This window comes from Aedes aegypti, chromosome 2 (assembly GCF_002204515.2).
Source record: "Aedes aegypti strain LVP_AGWG chromosome 2, AaegL5.0 Primary Assembly, whole genome shotgun sequence".
Classification (NCBI taxonomy): Eukaryota; Metazoa; Arthropoda; class Insecta; order Diptera; family Culicidae; genus Aedes; species Aedes aegypti.
In genome coordinates, this window is record NC_035108.1 from 472,855,384 (window position 1) to 472,878,215 (window position 22,832).

At 37.8% G+C, this 22,832-nt stretch overlaps 1 protein-coding gene across 9 annotated transcripts in view; it reads right to left on the reverse strand.

The window, feature by feature from the left end:
• Positions 1–22,832, reverse strand: part of LOC5567344 (rap1 GTPase-activating protein 1) — a 513,675-nt gene that overhangs the window by 86,370 nt on the left and 404,473 nt on the right. For 2 of the 9 annotated variants that reach the window (XM_021848368.1, XM_021848367.1), the window contains exon 1: positions 19,576–21,122. The exons of the other annotated variants lie outside the window; for them this stretch is intronic. In XM_021848368.1, coding sequence (XP_021704060.1) covers positions 19,576–19,671 — 96 coding nt within the window. In that variant the 5' untranslated portion in view covers positions 19,672–21,122. Of the gene's footprint in view, positions 1–19,575; positions 21,123–22,832 lie in introns of those variants that run through there. 9 annotated transcript variants of the gene reach the window in all.

A 22,832-nucleotide genomic window follows, 5' to 3' on the forward strand; every position in this document is an offset into this window, starting at 1 on the left:
TCTAAGATATCACCAGATATACTCAAAATACCACTAGAAATCCACGGTATTCCGCTAAAAATTGTTGGTGATAAAGATTGAGCACGCCAAATCCCACTGTAATGCTTAATGTTACTAAAACAATTAATTTTAGTGATTTGTGACGATATTGCTAAAGAAAATGTAGTCCAAATTGCCATTGCAGTAAACACGCAGCATTTCAGCAACCATTCTTTGAAGGGTTACCCATTTCGCATAAGAAGGGAGGAGGCGAGGCGTTTGGCGTAATGGACGTTTCGCATAAAGCAGCTTCATATATGAACAGTTAGCATATTAAAGAAGGCATATAATTCCCATCATGCCAAACGTTCTTATGCGAAATTTCCCAAATGCGAAATGTGTTTTAAGAATACCAATTTTTGGATTATGTAAGCATATTTCATGTTACGCTAAAAAAAAACTATAGATACAGTCAAAGCTTCTTTCTTAAACCATTAATTTTGAATTGCCAAAAGGTCTTTAACACCTACTAGACGTTCAGAAAATAATCCTACAGACGCTTTTGAAACCTCCCTCATCTAGAAGCTTGCATGAATATAAACTGAAATTTACAACATATTTTAAGCTGTGAAGAGCTACTCTGAGAAACTTACCATTAAATTTGTTTAATCAATTCAGAATTTTTGCGAGGATTCGTATCTAGGAAACGTGGGATACCCAATAACTGTACAAGTAGCCCTGATTCGAGCTGATGAGTGACTCATTCGGCTTATGGGCCGTTGAGCCATTAAAAGAAGGAAGCTTCGGGAGCTTTTTATCAGGAATTTTCTTTTAGGTGCTTCCAAAAACCCCAAAAAAGGGTGACTGCAAGAAACTTTACAAAATGCAACAAAACAAAACTTGCAAAACACTTTTTAAGAATTATTGGTAGAGTTCTCTGGAAATTTTATACGAATATCTTATAAGTATCCTAGGAGATCTCTCAATAAGGTCGGAACCACATGCACGAGAAATTCGAGAAAGTTTCTGAAAGCTAAAAGTAACTACTTCATTCAGGCATTCCATGCCAAACTGTACGCCGTAGCAATTTTACAGGTCCACTGTGAGTTAATTCATAAACTAATTTAGAAATCAGCTCAGTTAAACACCTTTTCAAATGTAGTTATCGGCACTGCTGTGAGCAACCTGATTCTAGCAAGTTCAAATGTCATTCAACAATCATAAAATTTGGGAATTATGTGATAGATTACACGTTAAACATTGTGAAGATTTGGGGTTCAGCTAACTGTTTATAGTTTAAAATAAGAAGATCTACTCTGTACGTTCAATATTCCAGTAGATTAGTGCATTTTGAATCTTGAGTAAGGGCACAACTCGGCCATTGCGCCATCCATGTTTGGATTCCGGCTTGTGTCACCTTAAAACCATTACAAAACTTGCAATGTGTTTCAAACTTCCATGGCCAATTCGTTTTCAAACATCATTCGGAAGTTGAAGCGTCATCTTTCTGATGATATCGATATTATTGTCTTCTAAAATTACAGTTTATACGAAACAGTGTAAGTCAGAAGCAGGTTTGATAATAGTCTTCAACATCTCCAGAGTTCAGTAGCATGCTCTAGCGTAGCGTGTTGTCTTTGCCACTTTGTGAGGGAACCAAAAAAGGCAGAGAGACAACGAAAAATGAGCGAGGAACATGCGACACAAAACACGACGGAGGGATATTCGATCAAAAAAGAGTGCCATCACATCTCCACGAGGCCTGTTTTGTTCGGACGGGTCACTCAAGAGTTCTTTTGAAATGTGAGTAAGGATGAGCATCGCAGTAAGAGAGCAAGAGCACCGGAGCACCTCGCATTTCGATATACTCACACTCGAATCGTTTGATAATCCGTGTTTTTTATTTTGAGTTCAGGCTCCTCAGAAAAACACCGAAATCGCCTCATTTTTGCATCGCAGAGGAGTTCCTGTCAAACCTGGTCAGAAGTTGTCACGTTAGGCTGCTGATCCGTTAAAAAAGCGGGTGTCCCAAGTACTATATGTTTGACCAGGTTTGAACTACCTTTTATTTGTCTAGATGGGAGTTTTCCATCAGTTATTACAGCGAAACCTTCGTTTTACTATGAAATTGCCAGCTGAATAGGTCGTCATAGTTATCAATATAAATTACAGGCTACTTAGCCTTAAGATATCTCGAAAACAAAAGCAACCACAGGATATGGATAGAATCTTACAAAGGAAGCAGAGCTCAGGACTTGTACGACGCCTACTATGCTAACGATTGAAAAGATTGAAAATTTACAGAGAATCGATTCAGCAGTCTTAATTTGTTCAAACAGAGCTGAATTCAATGAATTACTTTCTTAGAAACAATTTGGCTGGCAGGCTACAACTGTAAAACCTTCTAGTTATTGATACATGATGATATCCAGGGAAACAATTGATCTTGTAAGATACTTCAACGAACTGACTTAATTGGTATCAACAATGAATCTCATAAGGAGAATCAAAACATAAGATTTGAGTAAATGGACTGAATTTCATATTCTAATTTTTCCAACAAAACATCAATTTCGGAGAAAACTGTTATTGCATCAGAAAAAAAAAGACGAAAACTCGAATTCCCGACTACGTTCGCGCTCCAACTCAATTCGTACGCTTTTCGATTTCGTGCTCTTCTGCTTCCTATATCCCTCCTTTTCTGTTTCCGCCCTGCAATCCATCTATGGGCCTATTGGCACAAAGCCCGGCAGGTGGTATGATGTGATAATAAATTACGATAACTGTGCTTAAATTAATCAAATTGTTTCCCTTTCCCCCCTCTTGCCATATGTTCGTTTTCCCTTTTTGTCGGATGGTTGGATCTTCCTCGACTCATCGGTCGTCTTTCTGTCTGCGTACGAAACCGAAAGAAATGAGCGAACTAAGGTGTACATTAGGGCAATTCAAATTACAAAAAATGTATGGAAATTCAGTCTACCACATCTTTATTTCCTTTCGCTGGAGACAGCAATTCAATTCGACGGAATGGTGAAGAGATATGCATGAAATACTATATTAAATCTTTACCAAAATGGATGAAAATCGACAGAATTCTATTTCCATCATTAATTTTCTATGGACGATAAGGAAGATTGATTTGGACCGCCCTAGTGTACATAGGCTCTTCGTGTGTTGCGTACTTCTAAGTCAGGGAAACCCGCGAAGAGCTCAGCAGGCCGCAGAGATACGGTGGATAAATGAAGGAAGCAAAAGGTAGGCAACAAGACAGAAAACGAAACTGATCTTGATCGACGACGACGAAAAGTGAGCAAGCAGCTCCCAAAACGAAATCTCCAGCCTCCAATCGATACCTAGGTACCTACCAACCAGAGGGTGCATGGGAGATTTCAATCTACTTTCCGTCGGAGGTGGGTAATTTGCCGGAGGAATTTCGCTTTGCTTCGTGCGATTCATCTGGTTTCAGATTGCACTTTTCACGGGCTGTTTGGAAAACTCAGTAGCCTGGGTGATCTCACCACCTCCAGCGAACGCGCGGCTTTCGATCGAGTAGGCGATGATATTTTCGCCATTTGTTGATGAGAGTTGCACCTGCTGCGATGAGTGACCTGGTCATAAAATTCATACGTCTAATGGAGGCGATAAAAACACTCGCATGGGGTGGAAAATATAAACCAATACTTGCCATGATAGCCGCATTGTGAAATGCCGACAGGCTACTGTTGCTGGGGAGCACTAATAGTGGCAGTAGGCCAGATGATGGTCTTCGGAGGTTGCCATTTGAAGTTTGTCGGCCTCAGCTTGTGCAACCTTGCAAAGCTGTACAATAACCGTTCGCTTTAGATTGACATTAAGATAATTACTAGTTTCTTGATCGAAACATTCAAATACATTGTGAGCTAGCACGGAGTTTGGACAAAATATGCGCATGTTCACGCATTGCAAAAGCAGGGCTGGTGGCAGTTTTTTTTAGTGTCTTGGTCTCGACGAACAGCAATTCTTGTCGTAATGTCGCGAGAATTTCCCAAAAGCTGTTAGAAATATCAATATTTAGATAAGCGTCTGGTCGGATCATATGAAAAATCTTTTCAAAAATTCAATCTACTGGTTTCTGTTAGGATGCTTTTTGTATTCTTGTATTCCTGTTTTTTATTTGTTCCTGTGTGTCAAACATGAGGTCTCTAAAGTTTCTATTTCTAAGACACTCAGTCGCTACCATCCCTGCAAAGGGCATCGAGATGTCTTTTTAAGGTTTTCTTAAGCATTGACCTCAACTAGATCTACGCTAATGTAATCCAGAGATTGAGTTTCATTCGGTTAAAAACAGCAGTTTTCAAATCTGTATAAAATGGACCTGGTGGATGCTGAAAAATCGTTCGAACAATGAAAGCAATAATTGAAGTGCGTACTCATTGAGTAACTTGGCGTTACAGTCAAACCTCAATGGGAAACAATAAAGTATTCAAACAGTAGAAACCATTTGAATAAAGTATGATCATAGTAACCTAGAAATCGTAGTACATTTCAAACAAGAAACACCGCCTCGCGGAAAATTGACTGTATTTCAACTCACAGCCTACTTAGCTTAAAAGCAACTACTAAATCCAAATAGTGAACCCAAATTAAACCGCTGTCCACGCGTATTTCCAAACGACGCGACGCTTCGTCATCGTTTGCTCACCGGGCCGAAAGTTGTATAATGGCTTCATCATGGCAGCACAGAAGCACCATCATCACATCCATCACATCCACTAAAAAGCTGACATTCGCCAGTGCCAATCACACCGGCCGCGCGCACAACGGCGCTAATGGACGGTAATTAGCTGGCAGAAGAGTCATGCACATTACTCACTTATTTGTGGGGGCATTCACTATGAATTTCAATTTTAATAACATTTTTTGTCATTCATCTCAGTCAGGCACCTTTCGCTCGACAGGAAACACAATTTCAACAGCGAACGAAGAGATGAGAATCGCACGTTTTCTGCATTCGCCTACTGTGTTACGTTTCCAAGCAACGTGCTCACTCAAATCGCAGACTGCTTCGAGCTTTCTGTCACTTTCACGATGACGTCATCCAAACAGTTGCATCGCGGCGCTCCGTGACTGCATTTGGTTTCACTTTTAAACAACAGAGTGATGCCGTAATTTTACTATGGCGGGTTTACGACCGCGTTTTTTATGCATTCCGCCCAAAATGCGAACCAGTTGTTGAATTATAATACGTTCGCATCCGCAACATCCGCCAGTGGTGGTTAAAAACAAAGCGTAAATCACGAGAGGTGTCCCCTTGAAAATAAAAATATTCTGATTAATAGGAACAATTAAACTAAATTTATCGAGCGGTGGTCACAACCGTCTAAATATTCGTCTACGTTCAAAAAACGTGGACATTTAAGCAAAGAGTGCCACTTCGTCTTAAAAGCAGAAAGAAGCTGATAAATGGCGAAAAATTGTTGAGCAATAACCTCAGAAGAAAAAATATGTATCGTATATCACGAACCGAGTCTTTGCAAAACCCGTCTTGACTTGACTTATTTACTCGGAGTCGGGGTATTGTTATAAATTATTACCTCATTCCGTTTTCCTCTTTCATTCACCTTTTATTTGTATTTAATTATATTCCTTAATTAATTCCACTTTATTTTCTATAACCTCTTGGCGCTCCACTAGTGCGACTCTTGCCGCCTACTGTTTTTTTCGTTTGTTTGTCGATCCTTAAGCGCAAAAATCGCGCTGACGACTCTCACGCACAGCAGATCTGGTTTGTTTGTCGTACTTTAGCAGTGGTGCCAGTTTGGAAGACATGCATTTTCATGGGTTTTTAGATTGAAAAAAAAAAAATGAGTTGACAAGTGTAGCCATTCTTCTAGAGATTCCTTCCTTCCCTGAATGAATTCTTAAGTGATTTGTCTAGCAATCCCTCCGCAGGCACCACCGGAAAAAAATCATAGATTCTTTCAAAGAGTTCTTGAAAGGATTTTTTAAGATATCCTTCAAGAATTAATCCGTCAGAGCTAGTGGTAACAAGTGTTTTTCACAAGAGTTGGTCATTATTTCAATGCAAGTCTTTAATTCTCTATTTTCAAAGGATGGAAAACTAATCCCGTAGAGACGTAATGTCAAGAAGAAGAGAATGAAGTTTGATACACACCTTTATCAAGAGACATACAGGAAAGCACTAATGTTCTAAATTTATTCAAAAAGTGACTTCTGTCTGTTCTGTGCAACTTTGACCGCCTTAGTTACGACGGAGCGAGCTTTCGCGCTCGGATTAATGGCCCCAAAAAATACTGTTTTATTGCAACCCAGCGCATCCAGAACCTGACTCTGATTATCGACTGCATTTGTGATGACATTTTTGGAATGTTCAGTGATTAAGTGGAAGTTGATCAATTTTTGACCAGATTTGACCCAGGAGAGCCCCAGAAATAAATTTAGAATTACCAAGTACAGGTATGTTCCGTTTTTATCACCTTCAGATTTTGTCACGCTCCGATTTTGTCACGTTCCGATTTCGTCAACAAATTATTCCGTTTTTATCAACACACAAAAATCGATTTTTTTTTTAAATTTAAAATGTTTAGAATATGAACTAAATGCTTATGTTGAAGCAATTCAAATGCTTTTCTATAGCCTCAGAGTTGAATTTTCGACATTATGTTAATGTTGAGCACCTACGATACATGGTAGGTGTCAACTCATATACGATTCAATAAGGTTTGACTGCTTCCTATCAACTAATCAATGGAGTTTCCAAACTTAGCATGGTCTGTTGAACAACATTGACCCATCCTTCAACAATCGGGAGTTTCTCTGGCTACGCCCTAGTAACAACTGGAATTTGTAATTAGTTGAATACGTTCTTAAGAGAGTTACAGAGACCTCTCCGTTTCTTAGATTAATTACGTAATACAAATTTAGTTTTTCGACCCCCTCCTACTATAATATGATATTTTTGGTATGAAAATAAAAAAAATGTATGGCAGGTAAGATATCTCAAACACCTCCCTCCCTCCTCAACCTCTTACGTGATTAATGAACGATCCTATATATGTTCGGTTTTTTTCTATAAAGGATGCACTAGGGAATGAACTCAAGAATGTTTGGGCAACGGCAAGAGACATGATCGAGTTTATTTTATTTTTGATAAAACTATCGACCCCGTCATAATATTGACATTATCTTCTATATCTCAAACTCTGTAACATTGCACAAATTATAGCAAACAGCAATCGATTAGATCCTGTTCCGAAGGGTAGGGTAAGAGGTCCAGCAAAACCAAGCAATCTATAGAAAATTTTGGAATCTCCATATAATTATTTTGCATCGAAGTAGAGGGTTAAGGGCTGAAATGGCTGAAAATTTGAGAAACTGTTGATATTGGACGTTGCCACGTCACGCACGTTGCCATCCTAAATTTGCTAGTATCTTGATCTTTGAACAGACATGAACCCCTTCTCCACATGGATACTAAACGGTTAATTAGGAGTCTTATACTAACAGCCATACGCTTTTTCATAAAACTTAACAAAAGATGTTTTTCCAAAAAGTTCTAATTTGGTGCTGTTTGTTCTGGAGTTTGAGTTTGAATTTGAGTGGATTTTTATAACATTTCGTTGTTTTTAAATAGCATGGTAAAAGGTAAATTATTACCAGATTTTTCTAATGTTTTGTACATCGTGAAACTTTTCAAATGTGTAAGTTATTGTGGCAGTTGAACGAAAAAAGTATTTAGTTTTACATACAAAATCCAGTTTGGTTGAAATGTATAGTTATTGGGGCAAGTGTGCCACCTATTTGGTAAACAAAAATTGTTGAAGTGAAATTTATAAAAATTTAAACATCATCAACAAAATCAAAATAATAAACTAAAATGAGGCACCGGTAGTGGTTTCTGAAGTATAGTAGGGAATAACTAACATGTTTGCCCCCCAAAGTGATTTTATCTCAAAATATTAAGTACCGTTTACATATCTACATCAATATTTTACCGTTATTTAGTGCTGATCTAGTGTAATATTATACATATTTGTCGTAATATAAGGGTTCTACTTATATTGTATTGAATGGAGACAAAAATAACTATTTTAGTTATTCGAATTAGTAATAAAGAGTTACGCATGTTTTGAACCTTGTTATAAAGCACCACCTTATTACGGTAAACTTAAATTTTTTGTTAAATTATCGATTAGCGTCTGCTTTGTAAGTATTATTAATGGGAAATAAATAAAATTTTATTTCAAGTGCTAAATTAGGAGCTACTCGTGGAGTTATTTATGAACGTGATATTTTCCATACAGAATATTATGCTAGAATAAAAAAAAACAGGCTTTAGATTCTTGGCAAGTTGATTGGGATTCGAGTGATAAAGGTCGATGGTGTCATTCAATTGTTCCTATTGTTGCTGAAAGTCCCTGGTTTAAAAAAATGTCTGTCGGTAGAAATTTCATTTGTATGTTTTCAAGGCTTATTTCTAATCATTATATTTGTAATAGTCATTTATATCGTATTAACATAATAGATTCTAATTTATGTGATTGTGGAGAATCTTATCAAGATGTTGATCATATAGTTTTTCATTGCAAAATATATAATTTGCCTAGAAAAAAATAATAGAAAAATACAAGAATTTAGACATAACAGTACCCATATCTGTTCGTGATATTCTTGGTAGCAGATCACTTTCTGAACCAAGTTTTGATTGTATACGTCTTCTGATAAAAACTCGTTTAAATAGCATAGATTTATTTCGAATTAGTGGACTTATACCAAAAAGAGGGCGTAACTGCAAAATGGCCCTACTTTTTTATGTTGCTTAGACATGCCACTTTATCATAGAAAAGAATGAGCAAACTCAGATTTGAAATTTTTGGATTTTTTTTTCTAAAAATAACAGTTTAGGGGGCATTACACAGTGAAAATTTGAGAATTGTGTTGAGAAATGCGATATTTCAGAAGAACCATTCTCTAAGATTCCGACAACACAGCGTAACAAAAATGACATTTTTGCGTGTCTCAATAATCAAATTATGTGTATCTAGTAGATTTGGGGTTGCTGAATCTGATGCCGTTCTTAGAAATGTTCCAGCAAGTCACAATTTTTAGCTACAGGTCGCCAAAGTTATATAAAATACAGGATTCATCGATGTTCACATGAAATTTAAACAATGATTTATCAAAAAATATTATGATCTTATCCATCAAACATGCAAAATAGGACCTTAACTTTCATTTCAGATATAATTTGATTTAAATTGACTGATAAAATTGAGGTTAAATCGATTTTTTCAACATACTTGCAGTCTCCATACGAAATTCTCCCTTTCTCTTATATGGCAAAATACAATACTTTTCTGAACCAACAAAAAATAATTTTTGAGCATCAAAAGTATTATGAACTTTGTGGATAAGTATTGTAATACACATGAAGTTTGAGTTCTGAGGCAAATTAAGCAAATAAATTGCCATACAAGCTGGCAAACTTGCATGCAAGTTGGCTGAAATAGTCAAATTTAGCATTTTTAACAGATAATATCTCAAAAACTAGACGTGCTATGATATTTCTGTAAATGCCAATGGATTCAGCAACCCTTAATTAAGTAAATAGCGGTATTTTGGTGCTTGAGACAAAATCGTGTTCCGCAGTGCAATAGTTTTTTTTTGAGTTCTGTCAGAAGGTTGATATGACACTGATTAAAAGGACTACATCACAAATTCAAAATTCCTACTAATCTTCGAAATCTGAAATATTATTTCTAACGTTTCAATGGAATTGTAGCTATGTTTTCCTCGTACATAAGTCAAACCAAAATAAGAAAAAAATCTTGCGTAATATTTCGATTGCTTACAATTTTAGGGCAAAAGCTAGCAAGGTATCTAGAAGGGAGGTGTGTGAAATCGCTCATGCAGCCATATTGAAAACGCATATGACAGCTGGCTAGTTCGTTTTGATAAGACAAACTAGCATGCCATGAAATTGAAATAATTGTTTGGCAATAGGTTTTCAACTCCTCCAATGAAATCACCCAACAATCTAATTTGATAAAAATCAATTTGTTTTTGAATCACTGGATAATCATTTAATATATTTTATAGGAATTATTCGTCTTCTATGATATGCCATAAAGAAAGTTTTATCTTTATTTACAATCCTCAAAAGCTTCTCCAAAAATACGCTCGAAGTGCACGTTCCTATCCATTTGAGAATTTGATTGAGTTTTCCATATTATGATAACGCACTGCTTGAGATCGTATCGTTTTATTCTGCTGGAATAGTTTGAAAGTCTTCCGAATAACGGCAAATGAAATGCAACACGATTTCACGCCCAAGACATCGAAATGCAGCTAGATCATGTGTTGTAGGATGGTCACAAGTTCTAAAATATAAGCGGAATTTAATGTAATAGAAATTTTGATAATTACTTTGAAGAACTTACTTTTCTAGTCAGTCAAACTCAGAAAAAAAATTACTTGCTTGATAAAAACATATAAGCCCTAGAAACTGAGCTTCCTAGTGATTGAAAAGACGCTTATGTACACAAACTCGCCAGCTGTCAATTTCAGTTTACCACATCCCGCATCCACTGACTGCTTAGATTGATATACCTAGCATTCAAAGTACTTTGAAATCTGGAGCGAACGTTGAGAGAAGGTTACTGCGATCTGTCAAACTTGGGTCCTAAGGGTCTGAATGTAGTAGCAGAATCCATTATGAGCTCGACTATTACGTCTATTTTTTTCGCGAAATATTTCTAAAGAGCCGATGATGAAATTATAAGCAAATCGAGTTTTGATACCATTCGACAGCATCTCCCAACACATACAAACTAAGCAAACATTGTCAACATAATCATAAAACTTACCGTCATTGAGCCGATTTTCAAAACAGCCTATAACCACTTTTTACCAAATTATTCGTTGACCCCTGCTCAAAACGGCCGATGAACGGAACTCTCTCTCCATCAAGAGGGACTACAATCGGAACATTTCGCAAACTATCAGTGGCCTTTTAGCATGGTGAGAAGCCAATGACTCTCTTTAGCTTATTCGTTAAAAACCAAAAGGGCCAAGCCTTGGGCTAATGCACACTAACAGAATTCAACTTGGCCTTTAAAAAAGGCCAATGCTTGGTTGAAAATCGAAAATGACTCAAGTGTTTAAACTCGTATTTTTTTGGCAGTTCTAAGAATAAAAACGATTATAACATGTAGTTAAGTAAAACGACACTCACAACAAACGACAGAACTAACGATCTGAGGATTCGCCATTTTGAATTTTTACGCGAGATTTCATTTTTGGTAAAATCCAAGAGCATGCCAACACTGATCAAATTCGATTTTTTTTTTCTTGTCAAGAACTGTCGAGAGTCTTGGAATCTTATCAATTCAATATAGGACAATGCATTTTTTTTGTATGGGATTAAGTCTTTTACTGACCTTGTTGTTTAAAGTCACGGACACCTTCTTTACAAATTTTGTAAGGGTAGTAAAAGTCAAAATTTCATGTAAAATCTAAATAGTGCAGAGCCCAGTTATTAACCTACGCCTATTTATAGATAGGTTCAAACTGATCAATCCATTGCAACGCCTTGGTGTGATTGATAATGTTTCCGACATTCTATCATTTGTATGGAACATTGGAACAGACAATCCTCAACATTGATATTGACACTGGTTTCGTTTTGCTTTTGCAGCTTCGCACATTACTACTGTGCGCACTGTCACAGCTCTCGACAAAACTCACCCAGCTCCGGGTCTCGACCGCCGGTTGTTGTCTGTGTTTACCTTTCCCTGTATTATAAAAGCCGCTTATCGGCTTTGACTCGATCGATCGTTTCAATGTGATAACGAACTAGTGAGCATTTGCAGCTCGCTGACTAAACTACTATCACAGTATTGGACAATCCTTTTTCAACTTTTTCGGATTTCCGATCAAGTTGATCAACTTCTTATTTATTTATGGAACTATTTGAATTAAGTTTTCACAGCACATCAGACTAACTTGAATCTCTACTCATACTTAAGAGTGATTTTTCCAATCACTAGTTCAAAGGTTATAACAATTTGACTTAAATCAAAAATAGGGGAAAAGCACTAATGTTTGACATACAAAAAATCTGTTCCAATTTTCGGATTTCCATACAAAGTAGGCCAAAATCTTATGAACGGTCGAAAATTGGCGCTTTTCGCCTATATGTCGAAATCCAAGTTATGCCTGAGGAACTGAGCTGCAAATATATTGTCCAATACTGTATAGTTTCCATGAATGCCTCACATTGAAGCTGACGAAGGTTCACGCTGGCACAATGGTGACAGCTGGCCAGCGCGATAAGTATTGTTTATCTCCTTCCCATTTTCGCCTGGCCTATCTTTCCGATCCCTTCGTTGTGAGGGAGGATCGCATTGCGGTTACTAAGCTGGATTTGGGTTCGTTTTCGACGAACTAGGACAGGTGAGTTTATTTCAGAGCACCTGCCTTTTCCGATGCCGTTGGATTGATGAGGGCCTTCTCTGATCGCTAATTTTCGATCGTTTTCGAACCACCCGCTTTTCTAAGAACGAAATCTAGACTTACATTTGAAAACACTCTATGTAACAATATTCACGAACGGGGAAACCGACATTGAAGCTTGAGTTTCCATAGCAACTCATACTAAGAACAGTTCACTAACGATGAGTTCAACGGACAATCCTTGACAAAGTTCATCACTTTCTGAGGAAACAGCGATTTGTTTACATTCGCGACATACGTTGTTTTCAAATGTTGCCCTAGAAATATCCACCGCAAAGCGATTCGGAAGCGTGCGTTTTAACGTCCTTCAAGAAAACCAACAACCCTTGTCTGGCGTTGCTAAGAGCAACGCGCTTTACGTAGACCTCCCCGACTGCTATGATTGTCGGGGATTGGAACGGACCAAAAACAAACCACGAAGTGAACATTAATAACTACCCAAATTGCAGGGGCAGCTGGCGAGTAGCAATGAGCGCATTTTGCGTAATGAAAAATTTCCATTATTCAATCGAAAAATGGCTCGTGCTGCTGTTGGTCGTTTTAGCTAGGCGTGAGAGGAGTTCACGGGAAGCGGCGCAGTAGGCTTGGTAGCGAGGACGTTTCCGCGATCTTCGTAGTACGAAAATGGACAGTGGTCTAGTAAGAAAATTTACGCGGAGCGTTTACAATTCTAATACTACTTCAAAGTAGTCTATGAACCACTTTCAGAACTTTGAAGAACGTGTTATTTGATGCGTAAGGATTACGCTATGTCAACCCGTTCTGGAATTTTTGATGTCTTTCTTACAAAAACATGCCAACTTCAATTATGGAAATTACAAATGGGGTTAACGAGATTATCCTAATTATCTGCAAATATTACAGATGTGTTTTTTTTGGACTTCGTATCACTCCCGAAATGTTTAAAATCACCAGCAACTTATGCTTATATCGATGATTCTAAACTGTTCAAAGAGTTACAAAAATACATTTTTCCTTGTAAATCTGCTTTTTGGACCATAGTGCATGGGGCAGGCTTCAGGTCGAGTTATGACTTGTTGTTGCGCTTTTAAAGAACGCAGTAGAAACTACAATTTGGCCCCAAAAAAAAACAGAAGAGGAGGTAAGCAAAAAGCCAACTCAGGTTGAGTGCGGTGTGAAAACGATACATTTTCACTGATTTCTTCCTCTTATGAGCTCCTCCGAGGCTCATCATGATGGCCACTTTGGGTGAGCAATTTTGAGCAGATTTGACATTGAATCAGCGGCGAAACCCCGGTGAAGATGCCCCGGCCAGCACTATATATGACGGCTAATTATTCACTCCTGAAAGCCTATTCAAAAAAAAATCGCACCCAAGGCAAACGATTACTCGAGCACTTTTATTTCCCATCAGAAGAGCAGTGCAGCAGACACCCGAAAAGTGTTGTTGACTTGGTTGAATCGGATCGCGTGTCGGCAGCAGCAGAGCTTGTGAAAGTTACCACGGGCCCCGGTTTGGCTGGTCGAATTTAGGACCCCAGTAGTGAGAGCAGGGCTGGTAGCGACTTTGAGTCGATGTCGAGTCTAGTACACGACCGAATTATTGTTAGTATCCAATCTACGAAGTATACCGTAACTACGCTAACGCTAACGCTAACGCTATGTCGAGTCTAGTACACGACCGTTTAAGAGTTTAAGAGTTAGTGTGGTATAATTCAAGGCATATCGATGGAATCCAAACAATCACAATACTCCCGGGAAGAAAAATTGTAGTTCTGCAATTGAACATAATAAAGCTTCGAGCTGTTTAGTGTAATACCTATAAGTAAAAGGAAAACTGAATTTAGTACTATACCATTTAACGCTCAACGCTCCGTCATCGTAATCATCGTCATCATCGAAACTTCAAAAGCAGTTTTTCTGTTCAAAACTGAAAATTATTCGACGAAAATGTGTTCACCGTGTTGTGGTAGGAGAATTTAATACAGTGAACACTTTTTCCTGTAAATTTTCTTGACTTTGAACGAAAAAACTACTTTTGAAAATTCCGAAATCGATGACGGATCCTGCCCCCTTAATTCCACTAGAATTTGTATCCTTTGACAGATAGGCGTATTTCGACCTTAACTGTAAGGCCGTCTTCAGTGTTTTCGTGGAAGTCGAGTCTAGTACACGACACTGAAGACGGCCTTACAGTTAAGGTCGAAATACGCCTATCTGTCAAAGGATACAAATTCTAGTGGAATTAAATCGTATAGTACTAAATTCGGTTTTTCGTTTTGGGCTTTTGGTGCGAGAAATTAAACGAGACTAGGACATTTATTCTATTCTATTCTAGTGCTTGCACAGCCAATGATGAAAAGCATCCAGGAATATCAGCGTTTCTGCTGCTATTTTCTTGTCAGTATTAATATTTTCTGCATTTCATCAGTGATATGACACAAATATTAAAAGGGCGAGGCCCACTGTGCAGACTAATGGAGTTGAAGATAATTCAGAAATTATTGGCGATCAGATTATTCACTCATGAATAACATGATTGACGAGATTTTTTGAATTTGGTGGCAGAATAAACGGGGACAACCGTACCAAGCGTTTGATTGTTAGGAAATGGGAATTTGTGTAGGAAGTTGCTGGGAGTGGCCAAGCTCAGAAGGTTAGGGCACACTCCAATGGGCCCGAATGTCTTTTCTCTTAGGATTGGATACAGCTATTTTTTCCTTGTATCCGAGCTCTGAAGCCTAGGCTTAAGCGCCTTTATTCGCTGTCTTGTAAAAACCGCTAGACTAGGATAACTATCTCGTAAAATCTTTGTCTTTATTCCACATAATGAAAAACAGCCATGATTACAATCGAATTTGAGATATAATTTACACAAAATCTTGGACCAGGTTGTTTCATAATCCTAGACTGGAATTTTAAAAAGGATTCTTATGACGTTCTTACAAATTCGGAAGCGTTTCTGTAGATATCCTAAACAAAACTCTTACAGATCCCTGGGCAGGATTTTCACGTACTAGATTTGATTCTCATAACAATTCAGGACTGGATTACAAAAAATAGGCTAAATTACAATGAAATCCAGAATACAATTTTTACTGAACTATTTCTAAACCCTGGGACAATTTCTCATAGAATCCTGAGCAAGATGCTCTGCAGCAATCAGCTCTTATACTATTTTGCCATAAAAACTTTCATTATTGGCAGATTTTTGTTGGAATACGAAGATATACAAATTTGGTCGCCGCTCAGTATGGTTTTTCAGATTCCTTCAGCAGATTTTATAAAAACAAACACTGGTACTACTGGTAAAAACTTAGAGGTCCTCGGCAAAAATTGATGTACCTATCTACATCTTTTATGCTCTCATTTGGATCATATTCGGAAGGAAGTGCATGTAATTCTTCACAAACATTTAGAAAAAGGCTGCCCAACATGCAGTCCAAGACTTTATTTTATGCGTCCTGCGATGAGCTTTTGAAGAATATTTTTATATGTGACCCGTTGACTATTCTGCCAAATTGCAATTAGAATATGCCAAGGTCAATATCATACTTGAAACTTATCAGAAGGCCGGCTCCAGAGGCACGGCACGTTCTCCGCCATTTGGGAGATGTGTGCCATTAATTGAAACTTAACTTTTTACTTTATCTTTTAAATTGGAGTCTTAATATCCGTTGGAACAGTTCTACCTACACGTCAGGATAGCTCGCGACATTTTTTTTTTGTTATTTAGATCAAACTAAGTTATTTCAATGTTTAGATTGTTTTGAGAATGATTTCTTTTCCAAAAGGTCTTGCTGCATATTAAGTTTGATTTTCCCAAAATGCTAAGCCCGAATTTTAAATTATCTCGGAAGAACTTTAACAGAATCTAACAAAAAGGTGTGGGTTCGATTCCCGCTTCAGCCATTGGAAATTTTCGTCGGAAATGTTTACTTGTCCATTACCTAGTTTTATGTTTGTGCAGCTAAATGGCTGAAGACGATAACCGTGTCTTTTAGGATTATCATCGAATATAAGTATAACTTACAAAAAATCTTGGACAGGGTTCTTTCAAGACGGGATTTCTCAAAAGTATTCTTATGAAATTTTAGACAGCATACTTCAAGCTACCCGTAGGTACATGATTTACCCCAGTCAACATTTTGGTTGGTATATTTTTTGCTTTACATCATTATATATGAATCAAATCACTCGAATAAAATGCAACGCTATATACACACCAAATTGGAGGCCATATACGCACTTCGCATGACTTTTTCAGACTTTCCATGGTCAGCAATACGATGCCACAAAATTCCGATAAAAATAAAAAAAAAGTTTCCAACAAGACTCGAACACCGGACCTTTGGATCCCTAAAACCGGTACCATACCACTACACCACAGACCGCTACATGAATAGGATGTGATTATTTGCCAACATCAAAGGAAGTTTGCTATACAGCACACACGCTTTGTTCTTTGAAGCCCACCGCCAGAAGATACCGACCTCGGGTGGCAAATTTTGCTAAGTTATTGCGATTTCATTTGATGCTAATCTGCATTGATATATGATCCGTCAGTTTATACAACTTGATGCGATTCTAGATTATACTATTTACGGCATGGTTTGTTGTCAACAAAGTTTGTCGACAATGAATCGTAGTGGAGAATTATATACAATTTGTGTTAACATTTATTCGTTTTGATTTGACATATTGTGCGATTCTGATTTTTGACGTATGAATATGAGATTTTTGGCGCACATCCTTATACGATACGTGGTTCACTGGGACAAATGAATATTAGAAGCGATTCTGTATAAATCACAAGCACAACACTCATATCCCTGGGCAGGATTCTCGCGCACTTGATTTGGATTCATACAGGATCCTTTGCGAATTTCTGAGATTGATTCTTTTAAAATTCAGACATCATTTTCAAATAATTCAGAGCTGGATTTCCATACACATTTTAGGCTAGATTCTAATTATCTACCAAAATTTTGGGCAAGATTAAATATCACTTAATCCTGGGAGAGTTTCTCATAGAATCTTCGTTGAAGAAATCAACTCGATCCGACGGACATCCTTCAATTTGATTGCTCTTATTCAGCTCAATGTTGTAAACTCCTGCAAAAACCTCAAACAAATTTAGCTCACAATGAATTTGATTCATCAGCAACTATCTATGCCATAACCCCGAATTCCAAATCCTCGAACGACCCATAATCCCGAATGACATTACCCCGAATTCCAATATAATGGGGAAATGTCATCATGTCATTCGGGGTAATGAGATAGAATCCAGATATTGTATAAGGCCAAATAGGAAATGAGGTTTTGCATAATGCCAAAAGAAGTGAACGTAATAAAAAATGTAGCAAATAAAAAAAATGTCTATATTTGATAGGAACCAGCCGAGGGCTAAATATCTCGATAATAGAGAAAGCAAAAATAAAAGTTCCAATAACCATTACGGTACATCAAAATTTTTAAATTTCAAGCTTTACAACAATGAACTCACATCAACGTAACAATAACTTCAAATTAACGAAAACCAGATTTGGTGCTATGCCATGAATATTTGCAACCAGAGGGGATTTTGCTACTACCTAAAATGACAAAGATCTATATCTCCACACTCTTGACCACGTCTTCAAGAGCATTTTGTATGTCGTAATATTCCAGTCATCATCTTACGGAACGCTCAGAACTGAAACAGCTTCCAATAGATATAAAAATAGCGAATAATAGAAAATATGTTGTTGTACAGATATACAAAGTGCAAATGCCGAAATCAGAAAGATCTCACAAATTCCCAGCTCGTCGAGTGTCAATTCCCGGTAAAAAGTCTTACAGTAGTGATGATTTCCATAACTATGTAATGAATTATTAACCATACTTCATTTCAGTTATTTTTTCCTGTAATGCTATGTTTTGGCTATGAAATATTTTTATTTTTTTATTGAATTTATGTTGTTTATGTTAATACAGTTGAGCGATAGTTCGCTGTATTATGTCAATATGTTTTTCAAGTCTCTAAAACCCTTCTTTCTTGTCGATTCGTCTCATGTTTTCACAGGAAGAGATGAGAACGTTGAGGCGTCAAGACGCAGAGACCTAATCATTTTACAAAACAAGGGATTATTTGCGATCATTTAAGCGCCTTTGGGGATTTGGTACTAATTTCTGATTGTTATACGAAATTGATGAATTCTCCAACATTCGTGAAACGATATCAACCATGGTTTCTCCTTGAGTAAGCTGGAATGTAGGAAAAGCAGATTTCTTAGATATCTTTGAAAGACAAATACAATACAATCAACACAATCAAAGAAAAAACAGCGAACATGTGATGTTGATAAAAATTTTTATACAAGAAATGGTTTTGAGATTGAACAATTGACATTCTTTTAGTAAGCACAAGTAGTAGCCTTCCTTAGCCGAGTGGTTAGAGTCCGCGGCTACAAAGCAAAGCCATGCTGTAGGTGTCTGGGTTCGATTCCCGCTCGATAAAGGATTTTTTCGTAATTGGAATTTCCTGGACTTCCCTGGGCATAATGTATCATCGTACCTGCCACACGATATACGATTGCGGAAATGGCAACTTAGGCAAAGAAAGCTCTCAGTTCATAACTGTGGAAGTGCTCATAAGAACACTAAACTGAGAAGCAGGCTCTGTCCCAGTGAGGACGTTAATGTCAAGAAGAAGAAAAAGAAATAGTAGCTATTGTATTATCGATCCCGGCTATATTTGAGAAGTCATCTAAAGATGAAGTCTGATTTTTGAAAAGATAAGCTTCAATAAGTTAGTTAGCCATTGTACGAGTGATCAGAGCAGTAAAATGCATTTCAAGTTCGAAGGAATTCTGTGTTCTGGGGGTGACCTTACATAAAATTTAACCTAATTGACAGAAAAAAAAGGTCGATTCTAAATTTGTCTCCGAATATTGGCCCAAAGTAGTTGAAAATGTTGACTGTTTTGTCGGAAAACATGACTAAAATTAAAATACTTTCAAAAATTTACTTTATACCGGTGGCTTAAATAAAGTGATCAAGTCACTAAAAACTGACTCGCTACCATCCCTGTAAGAGACTTACGTGTGATGGACGCGTTAAAAAGAAGAAGAATCTTACCTCTATTCGATTGTTGTTGTTATTGTTATTATTGTTGTTGGTGCTGCTCATGGAGCTTCGGCTCCCAGGCAGATCCCTCCATCGAAGGACCCCCATCACTGCCTGACGCACCCAGCGGCGCTCGCCTCCTTCGTTTTGGAAGGCCACCGTTCTAGCTTTGCCGTAGCCAATGGTGCTCGACGAGCGCAATCAACGATTGCTACGATGAGTAGTCGGCAAAGTCTGCTACGCTGCCGCAGTTGGTAATTATTTGCCTACTGAGTCTTCTCACTCACTCACTGAACTGAGAACTTGTCTATCCGAGGCAGAACTCCAATTTGTCAATTGGGTATACGCTATTCGGACACATCGTACCGCACTGTGTTAAACTGGCCATCGGCGAGGATCAAATCCGCGATACAATCGTACAAATACAATTACAAGCTCCAATGAGCACACTTCTGTTGGAAGTTCGCCCTGCAGACTGATTTTTTGCTCCTTCAAGCCACGCGATGACTCATCGCCGACAAGACTCCGTTCCAGCTGTATGCTTCCCCCTGTACCTTATGGTATTCTACCGGGAGCGATTGGGTGGTGGGAGGCTGATTTCTGTTCCCTGCCAGTGAAGGGGAGCCAAAAGCGTGTTTACAATCTCTCAACCGGTGCCATTGAGTTAGGTACGCTTTATCGCACGCACGAACAGTTTTGTCTTCGTTTCTTCGTCAAACTTTGACAACAGTGAATCTTACTACAGAGATAGACAAGCCAAACTTTCCTTAATTCACTCAACTAGTATTCGATGAGTTTGTTTCGCATTGAGAAGAATACAGGAAACGAAACTTTCATCCACCACAGAAATCTCTCACTTTCGAGCCTCACTTCCTTTTCAAGATGATCTACGCATGCAAACCACCGCCAAATGAGAGGTAAAACACACTCGAAGCAACACAAAAAAAAACGCTTAATTAATTGATGGTCCACTTTCGATTCATCGAAACCGAAGTATCGATCTTGAGACTCTCACTTTCGACAATGCGAGTGGTGGAAATTCACTTTCATTAACTCTCGCCTCGGCACTCGAAGGCTTTTTTTTTTCAATTGACGACAATTGACGCTCACTGATTATGAATAACAGCTCACGATTCAAATTTGCACTTTCTAATTTTGAGTTTACCCTCTCGATCGTAGCATGCGACGACGACGGACTGTTTGAATATATCAGTGGAATCACATTCGCCACCACTCAAGGTCCGGATCCGCTCGGGCGACAGGAAGAGGATCGGGTTACTTCAGAACTTCAGAACGCGAAATCCGATTTGTGCTAACCGGAATCATATTCCGACCCGTCGTCACACATCAGACACCACATGGAACACAACACTTTCGTCGAAGGCGGCGGCGGCGTCGTTGCTGAACTAATGTCACATATGTACGCGCGTCGAACGGCGGATTCACAACCGAAGTGGGCTTTGCCAAATAGACGACCAACGACAATAAGTAGATGCGAGACGAGCACTATCGAGACACGAACAACCGTGCAGGACGGCGACTTTCTGGCGAATGCGAGAGACGGTTCGAAGCGTGTAGTGCATCGGTGGGTGAGAAAATCGCCCCGGGAGAGCCGGAGAGAAAAGCAAGCCGTGGAAAACGGTTTAACATATCGGAGGAGTGGGCCGAGAATTGGAGTTGGAAAGACACTGGAGAAGCGAGTAGGTTGGTGAAAGTTTCTGTGGTGGAGTCATAATTCTAGAAACATGCAAAGAAAAGCGTATTCGAAATGGAAATATTCAATAGGTTTCTTTTATAAAGGTTCTAGAAGAATTTGTCGACACATTTTTCTAGAAGGCACTTCTCCTGAATCCAGTAATTTAATCAGGAATTGCTACGACGACCTTTTAAAAAAATCGTTCATAATTTTTGTTCGAGAATTCTGCCATGATTTTTGCAAAGATATTTTCGATATAATAAACGATTTCTCCAAACACTCTTCAACAAATTTCTTCCAGTAATTCCTTCATGATTTATACTAGAATGTATAGAGCTTTTAAAACAATTCAATCAATAATTACAGTAGAAATTTCTTTAAGACTTGCTTCAAAGATTATTTTAACCAAAAATTCTTATTTTTTTTTCTTTGCAAGTTATACATTCATTAGACTTATTCCATGAACTATATAAGGATTTACTTAAGTAGGTACCGACCGATTGATCATTGGAAGGAATTTGATCATGTCGATATCAAACAGCAACTCCTTCCAAGGATGCTGAAAGTTTCATTTGCAATAACAAATATTGAATACAGAAATAAAAAGGTAGATTGGAGAATTCCGCCCTAATTGCTTATCTTCAACAGATACGTATCCAGTGGATACGAGTAACTGACACTGAAGAAGACTGCAAGTGGTAGTCGAAATATGCGTATCTGTCAAAGATAAGCAATTAGGGCGGAATTAAAAAGTCCAAGGTACTCCAACCTACTTTTTTGTTTCTCTATTGAGATTCTGCTCAGAGGATTTGAATACATTTAAAAGAGAGTTTTAATGTTTTTTAGTTCATAGATGTCTAATGTAGATTATATACTATTTTATTTTTATAAGGTTAGTTTTGCAATACTTTTGGAAAAATCAGAACTCAAACAATCCACCAGTGCTATTTGTAAGCTGAAGAGTGAAATTCTGAAATCGTTTTTGAAACCATACAGCATAACACACCTATTTTTCCAGTCATAAGAAGACCCAAATTTTATAGGTGAGTAAAAATGTTATTCCTAAACTCGTTTTGCTATATGCTGATAAATTTCGCCTCAGAGTGTCATTTTCAAATTTTAACATAGAACCGTGTGTTATGATATATTTAATGTGATTTCATAAAAAATCAAATACGTACACTGACAGAGATCAACGAGGTACCGATTTTGCCGAAATTAAGTTGACAATGTATGAATCGCTAATGATAATATAACAAACAGTTATAGAATAGTGATCAATTTGCCCACAGATTACAGTACGCCTCAAGAATATATTACAAAGATTCTTCTAGGATTTTTTTTTTCACAATGTTTCGAAATGTTTCCTTAAATTTTCAATAATTCAAATCTTAAGCAGAAAAGAGAAAGGGGTGTAATAAACGGCAAGGAAATTTTTCGAACACTATTGGAGATATTCCTTTAGAAAATCTGAAAGAAAGCTTTGATGTAACTCTTTAGGGGATACCTGATAAACAATTGAAAGGAGCTTTAAATAATCTTCTGGACCCTCGACAATATTTTCGATTATTCT